Source organism: Amphiprion ocellaris, chromosome 16 (assembly GCF_022539595.1).
Source record: "Amphiprion ocellaris isolate individual 3 ecotype Okinawa chromosome 16, ASM2253959v1, whole genome shotgun sequence".
Lineage (NCBI taxonomy): Eukaryota > Metazoa > Chordata > Actinopteri > Pomacentridae > Amphiprion > Amphiprion ocellaris.
The window spans coordinates 4,841,965-4,855,034 of NC_072781.1; the positions used below are offsets into that span (position 1 = coordinate 4,841,965).

Sequence of the window (13,070 nt, forward strand, 5' to 3'; positions counted from 1 at the left end):
GTCTGTGTCTGTGTGTGTGTGTGTGTGTGTGTGTCTGTGTGTGTGTCTGTGTCTGTGTGTGTGTCTGTGTGTGTGTGTGTGTGTGTGTGTGTGTGTGTGTGTGTGTGTGTGTGTGTGTGTGTGTGTGTGTGTGTGTGTCTGTGTGTGTGTGTGTGTGTGTGTCTGTGTGTGTGTCTGTGTGTGTGTCTGTGTCTGTGTGTGTGTCTGTGTGTGTGTGTGTGTGTCTGTGTGTGTGTGTGTGTGTGTCTGTGTGTGTGTCTGTGTGTGTGTGTGTGTGTGTGTGTGTGTGTCTGTGTGTGTGTGTGTGTGTGTGTGTGTGTGTGTGTGTGTCTGTGTGTGTGTGTGTGTGTGTGTGTGTGTGTGTGTGTGTGTGTGTGTGTGTGTGTGTGTGTGTGTGTAGCTGCTTGTATATATGTACATACCCAGGGTGGGAGGGAAAGGTTTTCTTGTTTTTAATTCAATGTTTTTAATGTTGTAAAGCACTTTGTGGTGCAATTTTATTGTATAAAAAGTGCTATACAAATAAAGTTTGATTGATTGATAAATATGGCCTGATACTGTGGTTCGAAGTTAGAGAGCCTTTCAGACCAAGCCGGTGTTGGAAAAGATCCAGTGGGAGATGGCTGCAGCCGGGGACAAGCCTCGACTAAGTCCTCAATAAACTTACGAAATTCAAAAAGGACTAGATGGACCAGAAAAGAAAGCTGGGACGCAGCAGTGGTCGGCCAAAAGTGAGTCCCCATTGAGACCTGCTCCATTCTGTGACTCCAGCTGAGGCTCTGAACTCTGACCCAATGATGGGGGTCTAACTTGGCTGCTTGCCAATAGAAAAGCAAACAGGTTCTTAGGAGGTGCGAGGTTTGAACCAACTAAGCACACGTTCCTTTGGACTTGAAAAGGTCAAGATGGTTGTGACCTTCCATCAGTTCCATCCAGTGAATGTGAGAAATCAGCAACATCTGGAAGCAGTTTCATTACATGTGGTGTAAATGTCCAAATGGACTTGAGAATGAACTGAATAGAATTTGGTGGTTGAAGTTCGACTTAATTTTTCTGTTCATTCAATGCTGTAATTCACAAATAAGGAGCTAACCATTCTTGTCACTGTCGAGTCATCTGTAGATTATTTTCTCAATTTCCAGTCGGTTTGGTCTATAAAATGTCCAAAAATGGTGGAAAATGTCATTCTGTGTTCCCCATACATCAAGACGATATCCTCATTTTGTTCTGTCCACAATCCTGAAGAAAGTTTAAAGTAAAAACCCTTAGAATCAGTTCTTAAAAAGTCTAATCAATTAATCGATTGATCTTTTTCAATCAGAATTTGTTTTATTGGCCAAATTCAATTCTGTTTTATTTGTACCGCCAAAGTCTAAACCTGGTAATAGTACTGAAAGAAACCCAACACATCCAATGATTGTCTTTATCCAAGCAAACTTTATTTTACCAGAAAGAAAGTTCTGGCAGATCCAGACTCAGGAAGGGCAGCCGTCTGCCTCGACCAGTCAGGGTGAGGATGAAGGGGAGACAGTATGTGAGGACATAATTCAATCTCAAATTCTCTGATTTGTTGGGAACGTTTCTTAATCGTAGCCCACGGATATCAGAAATTGCTGACATTTCAGATTGACATCAGATGCTTTCCGAGTTGAATCATTTTCAGCATAATTTTTCATTTACTGAATTTTGAGGTGATGTTTGAGGTAATAGACTAACTATTAAAGATGAAAGTTTGAAATTTTAACTGTGATTTCACATCAAAACAGTCATGACAAGTCCAATCTGTGAGCACACAGTAAGAAAACCAGTAAGATAACTAAGGAGGTCTGTTTTTAATGTGGCATATTGTCTGCCTTGCTACTGTAATTCCCAGTGAGGATACAATCGATAATTACCTCAAAATGAAAACATGAAGTAGATCAAATGCCACCCCTCTTCCCTTCTCTCCTGCCACTGAGAAGAACTTTTCTGACACATTTCCAGCAGACTTCTTGTAATTTAATACTTGTAATTGTGTCAACCAAAAGTAGGGCAGTGTGTTAAAATGTTGAACCAAAACGGAACAAACTGAAACCTGCTGAGATGAATACGTCCTCCTGAACTCACGGTTGTACAACTGAAGAATGTATTAATAGATTTAAAATTAAGAAAACCACAGACAGTCATGGAAAAAAATGATTAGACCACCCTTGTTTTCTTGTTCATTTTAATGCCTGGTAACACTAAAGGTATATTACCTGAAGAATACAATGAAAACAAAAAAAAACAAAAAAAAAAAATGCAGTTGATTCCATAATATTTATGTCCTATTTGAACAGTTGTAAACCGACTTCCTGAAGCTGGTCTGAAGTCACACAGGGCAGGAAGAAGCCCTTCATCAAGGAAAGGCAGAGGAAAGCTGGTTACTCTTTGCTGGGATCACAAGGATTGGACTGTTGATGATTGGACTAAGGTTCTCTTCAGGGATGAATCCAATTTTCAGTTAATAATAATATTTATTATTTACATTATTATTTTTGTTGTTTTCTCAACATTTAACTTGTCATATTAGCATTACCAACACATAATGACAAGAAAAGTGCAGGTCCTGTTGAAGATAATGTGACTTTACTGGAGTTGGTTTTATTTGTTTGTGTCAGGAACACTCCGGCCACCTCCATTAGATAAAGCTGAGCCTGATTCCAGGACACGTGGAGGTGGGGTCTTTGTTTCTGGACCGTCAGGAAGCACAGCGTCACACGTTGGGTTCATGTTTACTAAGCTGTAAACAGGCGGATAATATCAGAAGCTGGAACATTGGTAAGGTGATCCGTCGCTGTTGTGTAATGAAACCTAATGTGCAAATTGTGACTAAATGTGCTTTTGTTCCGAGAGAAAAACAACAAAAAAAGGATGGAGACAGTACTCTTGTTCTGTCAGTCGTAAATGGTTCGTGGAATTTGAAAGGAGGAAGTGTGTGTGTGTTAAAGGTGGAGCCGTCGCCGCCGGCAGCATCAGTCCAGCTGTGAGTCCAGAGACAGCATCATGAGTCGCCTGCTGCTCGGAGTCGTGCTGCTGGGAAACCTGAGCGTCTGCGTCAAAGCACAAGGTAAACTCTTAAATACCTTAATTTACGCTCTAAGATGTGTGGAGTAGGGCTTTTCTCTGATTCGTCCTTCCCAGTTTGGTGCGTCTGAAAACCATGAGGTTGAGTTTAAAACGCTGGAACAAAATGACAAAGTGTAGCTGTGAGCTGATGGAGTCTCTAAGAAAAACAAACAGACCACTAACAGAACTTTGCCACATTTTTGTGCTATGCAGCAGTCCAGGATTCTATCTTGGGCTCTTTGTATAGCTCAAAAATCACATTAGAGCTCAATTTTAGATCATAAAGGGAGATAATTTTACAAGAAACTCTCAATTCTTTTTTTCTATGTGATTACTGTGAAAATGTCAGTGATTGATTAGATTTTCAAGGTAAGATTGACTTTTTTCAGTGAGAATCAAGAGTAAAGAATCAAAGAGAAATGTGTTTACTCCTCTGAAATCATCTGGTGTTGTCCTTTTTCTGACTCAATCTCCGATAAACCTTTGTGAGGAAAATCAGTTTAGGTCTTTGGACCATCACTGAAACCAGATTTAGAATCTGTTTCATGAAAAAGAGCTCTAGTTGAATTTTAGTGTGGTGAAAACTGTGTTAGTCTTCCTCTATTTGATCGATTATTTAACTGTAATGTGTAAAAGGGCATGGAGCACCATTAATTCATTCAGAAAGTTCAGAGGCATCTTCATTCATGAGTTATTGTCGACAAAATCCTTCCAAAATCTGTCAAAGACTCAAGAAACTACTTCTGTCACTCTGAATATTGAGTTTTTACCTTTATAAGGTGCAGGTCCTTCTCTATTCTTTCTTTTTTATGTCCTCAACTCCATCTCATCTTGGACAGCTAAAAGCAGGCTTAAAACAAAATGTATTTACTGGAAAAAGATAAACATTGTGGCATCACCTAATATTTTGTGGACTTTTGAAGTGTTTCCATCTTAGTTTTTTTGGAGTCAGAAGTGACCACATTTGGGCCAGAGTTTGTCTTTTTGGTTAAATTTACCAAAGTTTTGGTAGGATTTAGCTGAATTGAATGAGACGCTCATCTTGGATAACTAAAAGCAGGCTGAAAACAAAATGTATTTATGGAAAAAACTGAACAGCCGCCTCCGTGTTGTGTCTTTTAGTACAGCCAGACAATGGGCAAGACATTTTTATGCGACTAAAATGTTTGAAACTTTGTTAAATTTCAAACATACTGTGAAAGGATTCAAGTTTTAAGACGAAAAACACCCAAAAACAAGTTCACAGCTGTTTAAAAGTACAAAGTCCTGGTCTATTTTCTTCTAAATAGGACCACGATGAATAAAACTAGCATCACGTTGTATTGATGGAGACATGAAACTAGCCATTGAGACCATAAATTCATCAAGAAAATGCTTATTGACGAAGCAAATCAAGTGAGAAGTAGAGTCTTTTTCTTACAGACGTCTAAACTGTCTGACTTGTAACCAGAGGAGTCGCCCCCTGCTGGCTGTTAGAAAGGAGGCAGGTTTAAGGCACTTTAACACATTTGGCTTCACTTTTCAGACCCAGAGGCTTCGTCCATCTTGTCCATGCTCGACTCCATCTCTCATTTCCTGTGTTTTACTACCCTCATTATCTTTACTAAGAAGCTTCTGTATAATAAACACTATTATTATTTTCCTCATAAACTCCTGCGGTATCTAATGAATGCTTTCCTCTGTTCCAGTGACGCTCGCTCCGCCTGCCCAGGTAAAGTTCAACTCGACGGACTACAGAAACATCCTGCACTGGACTCCAGCTCCCAGCAGCTCGTCACTGCAGTACGACGTCCAGTGGAAGATGTGAGTGCAGTACATTTAACAACACAGCCATGCAGGAAATATTCACATTTTACATGAGTAAAAGCAGCAATATTCTATAGTTACTTTAGCATCATTATAAAACTATCATCTGCAACATATACTTGAAGAATCACAGTAAAAGTATCCATAAGGCAGCAGGAGTCTCCCTGTCATTACTTCACTCTATTAGTATTTAGAAATATAAGAAGTATTTACAGTTTCAGCAGGTTGAACTGAAGCTGACTTAAACCACTTTATTTTTTCATAAGATCAGAATAGTTTGTGTAAAAAATGCAACCTGAAAAGTAACTGGCATAAAACTAAAAACAAACAAAAACAACATCTAAAATAAAGAGGACACAATGATAAAAATAATAATACTTCTTCTTTTATTTCCATAAAAGATCATTTTAAATGCTCAGCTTCTACATTAAGTTGAGTTTTGCTAATTTCACCTTCTTCGATAAGATAAGATAAGATAAGATAAGATAAGATAAGATAAGATAAGATAAGTCCTTTATTTCTCCCCACGCCAGGGGAAATTTACATTGTCACAGCAGCCCATGCAACAGTAGACGTAGTGATATGAACAAAACAACAATAGAACAGTAGTAACAATATTTACAATATATACAAGGGTGAGAGATGAGGATAAAGTGGCTTAAAAGAAAAAAAATAAAGTTTAAAAGTGCAAAGATGTGCAGTGCAAGAATGTCTGTGCAAATTTTATGGTTTGGGGTGGTAATGATATAGTCCAGTTTATGTTAACATCAGCCAGTGATGCTGATGTTGTAAAGTCTTATAGCAGATGGGATGAAGGACCTGCGATAGCGCTCTTTCTTGCAGGGTGGATGTCTCAGTCTGCTGCTGAAGGAGCTGCTTAAAGACCCCACAGTGTCATGCAGTGGGTGAGAGGGATTGTCCATGATGGATGTGAGCTTTGCCAACATCCTCCTCTCACCCACCTCCTCTATGGAGTCCAGGGAACAGTCCAGGACAGAACCGGCCCTCCTGACCAGTCTGTTTAGTGCTCCCTGCTCCCCAGCTATCACTCACTGTGAGTCAGACGTGCCACTAGGCCACTCATCTGCTGATGTCTTGACTTGGCATTATGTCGTGTGTCCATCCTCAGATACGGCGAGGCCGACTGGCTGGACGTGGACGGCTGTCAGGGTGTCCAGAAGCTCCACTGTGACCTCAGCGCTGTGACCTCTGAGCCCAGAGAGTGGTACTACGCCCGGGTACGAGCCTCCTCTGTGGCCTCCAGCAGCAAATCAGGATGGACTCTATCACCCAGATTCAGCCCCCGATGGGACAGTGAGTGTTTAAACAACTCCTCCTCATCATCATCATCATCTGCATCCTCAAACACAAAGAAACATTCAAAAACCTAAAACAGGCACTGAGAAAAGGGTCATTCTAGAATTGGAGGATGTTTGGGCTTCAAAATATTTGAAAAACAAACCTTCTCTTTTACAGTTTTCTGCTCCATATTCATCAATAATAGGTAATAAACTATCAAAGGCTTGATTGGCTCAGCTCACACATCAATGGTCGCATTTTTAGTCCATGTTTTATTTGTTGTTTGCTAACCCTACTCTAATCACAGTAACAGGGTTGCTAATCCATGCTAATGTTAGCTTTTTCTCAGCAGTAGAAGCTAGATATTTAGCTAGCTGTTACTAAAAAAAAAAAGAATAAAAATAATCAATAAAAGAATAAAAAAAAAAGAATGAGTCTTATCCTGATAATATGAGGTAGAGTGAGACGTTCAGTCAAGGCTGACAATGTTCTGAAAATATGAAAAATAGAAGAGAGGACATAGCTTTGCTCTACCCATGCTTTAGGAAAACTGTTAAATGATGTAAACGACAAAAAGAAGACATAAAATGACAAGAACAAGACAAGAAATGACAAATCAAGACACAAAACGACAATAACAAGACACAAAATGACAAAAACAAGACAAAAACAACAAAAACAAGACAAAAAACGAAAAAAACAAGACAGAAAACAACAAAAGAAAGACACAACATGACAAAAACAAGATAAAAAACAACAGAAATGAGACAGAAAATGACAAAAGCAAGACACAAAAACGACAAAAACAAGACAGAAAGTGACAAAAAAAGACAAAACATGACAAAAACAAGACAAAAAAACAACAAAAACAAAATACAAAACACTAAAAACAAAGCACAAAAGACAAAAACGTAATTAACGGGTTATGCTAACATGTTGTGGGACGCACGTTCCATGCATAATAATATTTATGTAAAAAATTGTGTTGATTAAAAAAATTTCCCACAATTACAAGAGACATCAATGAAAAAATAATACCAATAAAAGGATATTTAAATTTCATTTTAACTAGTTCTTTATTCACAGCCGGGAGAGGAATTTCCTTGCTTCACTCCAGATTCATTTACAGAGTTGGTGTGTAGTAGATAGAAATAAAGCTCTATATACGGAAATGTCACATAAAAAGTAGGTGAAGTCAGGTTTTACAAAACAAAAAAAATCTTCCCCTTTTTTTTGGTTAAAAACAACAATATGTGGTTGCTCTCTTTATTTTCTTTGATGAAACACGACCTCATAACTTTATGTTCATCATTTTATGAATATATTAAACTTCTTGTGTCTCTCTGCAGCTAAAATCAGCCCTCCTGCACTGAAGCTGAACCTCACGGAGCAAAGCATTGTGGTCCGAGTGAAGTCACCACGAACGCTGGTCCGGAAGCTGCACAGCAACCTGCACTACAAGATCTACGTCACAAACACCAATGGAAAGGAGGTACACACACACAAACACACAACAGGCCTCCATGATCACAATGTTTGGGCTTTATTTTAATTCTAAGACGATTTCTTCTCACACCAGCTATGAGTTTTTGATCTTCCATATTCCTAAAAGTTATTACTCTTATTTTAGTATAATTATTAGTTCTCACAAGCCTCAGGAATATATTAACCTGCATCCTGCTGCACTACAACCTGAATATATGAACAAGTAGTGCAACAAAAATGGCAAAATGTTTGAATTTTAATCTAGTTACATGCAAAATTATGCTGAGTTGATGCATGTTGCAGAGAGTATTTTAGTCCATTCAAAGCAGGCTGGTACGATGTCACATTGTCCTACAAGCTAGCTCAAAATCAACATATAATCAGAATGGATAGGTAATCAAAGGAACACCCCTATTTTTCTAATGGTTTGCATCAGACTACAGCACCAGGACACTTTCATCAAACGTGCACACTTTAGAGAAGCTGGAATGAGAACATAACTGGTGGTTTCGCTCCAGAAAATACCACCATTGACTAATCAGTCGACTGTTTCATCATTTAAAGGATTTTTTCTGGTGTCTGGACATAGTTACTGTTACGAAATAGAAAAGGAAGAAGAAGAGGAGGAAGAATGAACCAAAACGAGAACAACGAAAAAGAAGAACAAAACTATTTATATGTTCTTCAGCATGATTCTCCTTTATGGCCCAGTTCTGTGCACACATTTCCTGAGTGTGGTGATCAGCAGGGCCTCACTGTCTTCCTCTGTTTTCTTCAGGAGGTTTTTCAGATAAACTGCTGCTCCAACAAGCTGACTCTGAAAAACCTTGACCACAACTCTAAATACTGCCTCCAGGCTCAGACCGTCATCCCCCTGCAGGCCAAGAGCAGCGCCAGGAGCTCGGAGAAATGCGTCACTACGCTCTGATCGCTCAGGTACGAGCAGAAAATCCCACCTGTTTCAAGCTACAGAACACCAGCGCAGACACTCATCTTTCATCATTCAGTCTGAGTGAAAAGTTTACAGCAAAAAAAAGCCGGTATATCCGTGAGAATGTGTTACAAGCGTCTGTTCTGTGCGACTGTCTGAGCGGCACACAGACGGCTTGGATGGCAACAAAAGATTACAAAATGAGAAGTCAAGTATCAGCTGTCACGTAACAATCGCCCGAAGCCACGAGACAGAAAGAGGGAGGGAAAATGAAACTCCTGCAGGAGAAATCTTAGCAGGAGAGTTTCTCCACAAAGACTATAATTACCTCTGCTCACCCCACCCTTCTCACTATTTTTAGATGTAGGACGGATGTGCAGGAGGCTCAGAATCTAACTGTCTTTCTGCTCTTCTTCCTCCACTCTACAGAAACACTGAATGAGTGGATTCATCCGTCGCTACCTCGAGCTGCAGCCTCAAATGCATGTTACTGTTCAGCGCATTCAACATCTGTGCAGGTGTTTGACTCAAGAAGAGCATTTTAAACATTTTGCTCATAGAATAAAATAATCCAAACTCAAGAGCCGCTAACCCAGAGGTGTCAAAGTCATCTTAGTTCAGGGGTCGCATTCAGCCCAATTTAAAAAAAAAACAACAAAAACAAGACAAAATATTACAAAAATGAGACGCAACGACAAAAGCGAGAAACAAAACAACAAAAAATGAGACAAAGGACACCAAACAAAATAAAAGAATAAACAAAAAATTAGACCAAAAATTTACAAAGTGACAAAAAATGGACAAATGAGACAAACAATGACAAAAGCGAGAAACAAAATGACAAAAAATGAGAAACGACACCAAACAAAACAAAAAGAGACAAAAAAATTAGACAAAAAAGTTACAAAGCGACAAAAAATGGATAAACGAGACAAAAAATGACAAAAGTGTGAAACAAAACGACAAAAAACGAGACAAACGACATGAAACAAAACAAAAAAACAGACAAAAAAGTTACAAAGCGACAAAAAAAATGGACAAAGGAGACAAAAAATGACAAAAGTGTGAAACAAAATGACAAAAAATTAGACAAAGGAAATCAAACAAAACAAAAGAGAAAGAATGAGACAAAAAAGTTACAAAATGACAAAAAATGGACAAACAAGACAAAAAAATTACAAAATCGACAAACAAAATGACAAAAAATGAGACAAATGACATGAAACAAAACAAAAAATAAACAAAAAATTAGACAAAGTTACAAAACAACTAAAAAATGGACAAAGGAGAGAAAAAATGACACAACCATGAAACAAAACGACAAAAATTGAGACAAACGACATGAAACAAAACAAAAAAATAAAGAAAAAATTTGACAAAAAATTTACAAGGCAGCAAAAAATATGGACAAACACACAAAATGACAAACGTGAGAAACAAAACACAAAAAAGACGCAAAACAACAAATGAAACAAAACACAAAATGACAAAAATGAGAAAAACAAAAGCAAGACAAAAAAGAAACAGAATGACAAAAACATGAGACAAATGATAAAAGTCAGACAAAAAACGACAAAAAGCAACAAAAACAAGACGGAATATTATAAAAACGAGACACAAAATGACAAAACAAAGAACAATCAATCTAGTATTTTACTTTATGATCAAAAAAACTTGTCATGATTACTATAATTGTTTTAAATTTGTAGTTTTACAAATTTACAACCTGTTAATGTCTTCTCTGTAATTTTTACCCTTTGAGGGCCAGACTGGACCCTCTGGCGGCCGCTTTTGGCCTGCGGCCGCAGTTTGACACCCCTGCACTAACCTGATGCATCCTGGGAAATGTAGTTCAAAGCTGGACTTAGTTTAGCCTGAGTATGGATTTTTTTTTCTTCTTTTGTCATTTTTATTTTGCTTTGTTTTTATGTTTTCATGCAGCACAGCACATTCCTCCGATGAAGTGTAATTTTTAGTGTTTCTTGCCATATTTTTATAAAAAATATTGACATTAACAGCTACAAGATGTCAGTCATGGGTGCCATTTACCAACAATGAAGATTTTCCTTTTAATCAAATTTAGATTAGCCATCTTAAAAAAAAAAAAGCTACTACTGGCTCTTTTTTGGAATTTGTGCTCTTTATTTAGTTCCTATTCCTGTAAAACCTCTTGATACCTCTGGAAACATATTCAGATTTAGTACAAACATTATAATAATAATATTAATAACTTTTTCAACACTAAGTTAACCCTCAGTCTGATCTGTATCTGAACCACCAGAGAGGATCTATAAACGTTTCTTCTTACTTTCTTTCTTCTTAAAAAGTGAAAAACTGCCAGAATTCTGAGATGTATTGAGCCAAATGTGTGTTGTGTTTTATGCCACGTTACAAATAAAAGCCACAGACACGGTTTACAACGATTTATGCCTCATAGGTTTGATTTAATCTTTTGTCGGTGAAACTTTAAATCCAGACACTGAAGTTGCTGCTGTTCTACATTCGTCTTCTAAAAGGTGAAGCTCATCAAATTTTATGTGGAAAACAACAAATTGTATCTGTGTCCGAAAAATCACTTTCAACTAAGTTACCGGTCCGTGTATATTTTGGCAATTGGATTTTCCGTTCTGAAACTGGTATTGAAAAACAAAAAAGGAGTGGTTATTTGATTTTCGTTTTAAAATACAAAAACTGAAATACAAGGCGTTTTTCCTTTTCATGATCAAAAATGGATATACGAAATTTGAAAAATGCTTTGATTTTAATTTTATATTTAGAATAACAAAAAAGTAAAATGAGTAAGAGACAGAAACGGAAAAAGGTCCGTTTTTTCATTTTCTGAGACCGGAAGTGGTCATCAGCAAGTGTGGAGCCAAACAGAGTACGGTGCATAGACTGTTTTTTTTTTCGTTAGTTTTCATCGTCAAAATGAGAGATCAGGTGGCTGATCTTAAAATAAATCAATATTGATTTTTTTTATAGAGCGTGAAAGTTTTGCGAAGCCAGGGGGCGGGGCTATTTGACAGTCTGGTCTGGAATGATTGACAGGTCCAATGGAGGAGGCAGCAGAGACTCTGCTCTCCACGTTTGGATTAATTCTGATATAATAACTGTTGGTTTATTTATCGGTGGAGCAGCAGAACCTTTTCCAGATAGTTTTTCTGCCCGTTGGCTTGTTTTAACCAGTTTTCTGCCTTCAGCTGATTCTACCAGCAGACATTGAAAGGACTCTGATTGTTTGGTAAGTGTTTATTTTCTTAACGGTTCCGGTTTTACTGCACTTTATATGCAGCTTTAGTGTCAGATGTAATGTGTGCCATGCACTCCAGATGTTGGTGGAGTTTATTTATGTGTGTGTTGACCAGAGAAGAAAGTTAGTAAATATTAGTTCTAATGTTAGCGATGCTAACCGAGCTAGCTGCTCAGTCGTAGTATGATTAAAGCTAACGTAGCATTAAGCTAACGATGTTTATGTTGAGTTTCATGTAAACAGTCTAAGTGTGTTGTCTTACTGTAATGTGCATTTAGTTAATAAAACTGTCAGTGGAGACGCCGGTTCACATTAATGTAACATTTAGAAAACCTAAATGTGATTAAAACAGTAAGGTTAAGGTTCTGTGTTGTCAGTAGTCCTGAATATCTGCTGAGTCTCTGAAATTAAACAGGAGAAAACAGTAAATCTACTCTCTAGTCGCTAACGTTGTTTAATGACTGATTCACATGTTAATAATAGAGTTAGTATCCAGTGAATTTTAGCTTTAATGTGAATTAGCGATGCTAACCGAGCTAGCTGACCAGTCCTGATTAGCAGCTGAATGTAGCATCAAGCTAACGATGTTTGTGTTGTTTCCTGTCAGCAGCTGAAGTGTGTTGTGTTCCTGTAATGTGGTTCACTAAGTTCGTAAAACTGTGGGTGGTTGACGTTAATGTAACGTTCAGGAAACTTAAATGTGATTAAAACAGTAACGTTAATGTTCTAGTTGTCAGTAATCAGCTTTAATTTGACACTAAAACAGACTGATAGTTTTAAATGACATCAGTTTCATTAATTTGTTGAAAATTGTCTCATTTGTTGTTGTGATGTTGCTGCTGATTCATTAAAACCAGATGATCCATGTTGAAGACACGTTTAGTTCTAGTATCAGAAGAACAAGAAGGAAAATGGAAGTTTAGTTCTGCTACGTCAAAGATTTCAGGAATACAATACCTAAATGAGTCTTTATGCCTCAAACTTTATTTTACAATAATGAAATAATCACAGATAATAACATTATAAATAGCAGAGAAACCTGAGAGAATAATTTCTTGGAAAGTCTGTGAAGCAGGGATGAGAATTTTCCGCGGATCCGCGGAATTCCGAGTTTTTTTCCGCCGAAAGTATAATTTTTGTGAATCGTGTAAATCCGCTGAGAAAATTGTAGGGGGTAGGGGTAGGCAAGCGGCCGGCCGGCCGACGTGTCGC

General features: G+C 37.8%; 1 protein-coding gene across 1 annotated transcript; it reads left to right on the plus strand.

Annotated features, from left to right (window-relative positions):
* Positions 1-2,325: 2,325 nt before the first annotated feature.
* Positions 2,326-11,031, plus strand: il22ra2 (interleukin 22 receptor, alpha 2). The gene is made up of 8 exons (XM_035958614.2): positions 2,326-2,481; positions 2,640-2,799; positions 2,970-3,088; positions 4,776-4,890; positions 6,023-6,207; positions 7,542-7,684; positions 8,456-8,613; positions 9,038-11,031. Exons 3-7 carry the CDS (start codon positions 3,025-3,027, stop codon positions 8,603-8,605), a joined length of 657 nt encoding a protein of 218 aa, XP_035814507.1. The 5' UTR covers positions 2,326-2,481; positions 2,640-2,799; positions 2,970-3,024; the 3' UTR covers positions 8,606-8,613; positions 9,038-11,031.
* Positions 11,032-13,070: the final 2,039 nt, after the last annotated feature.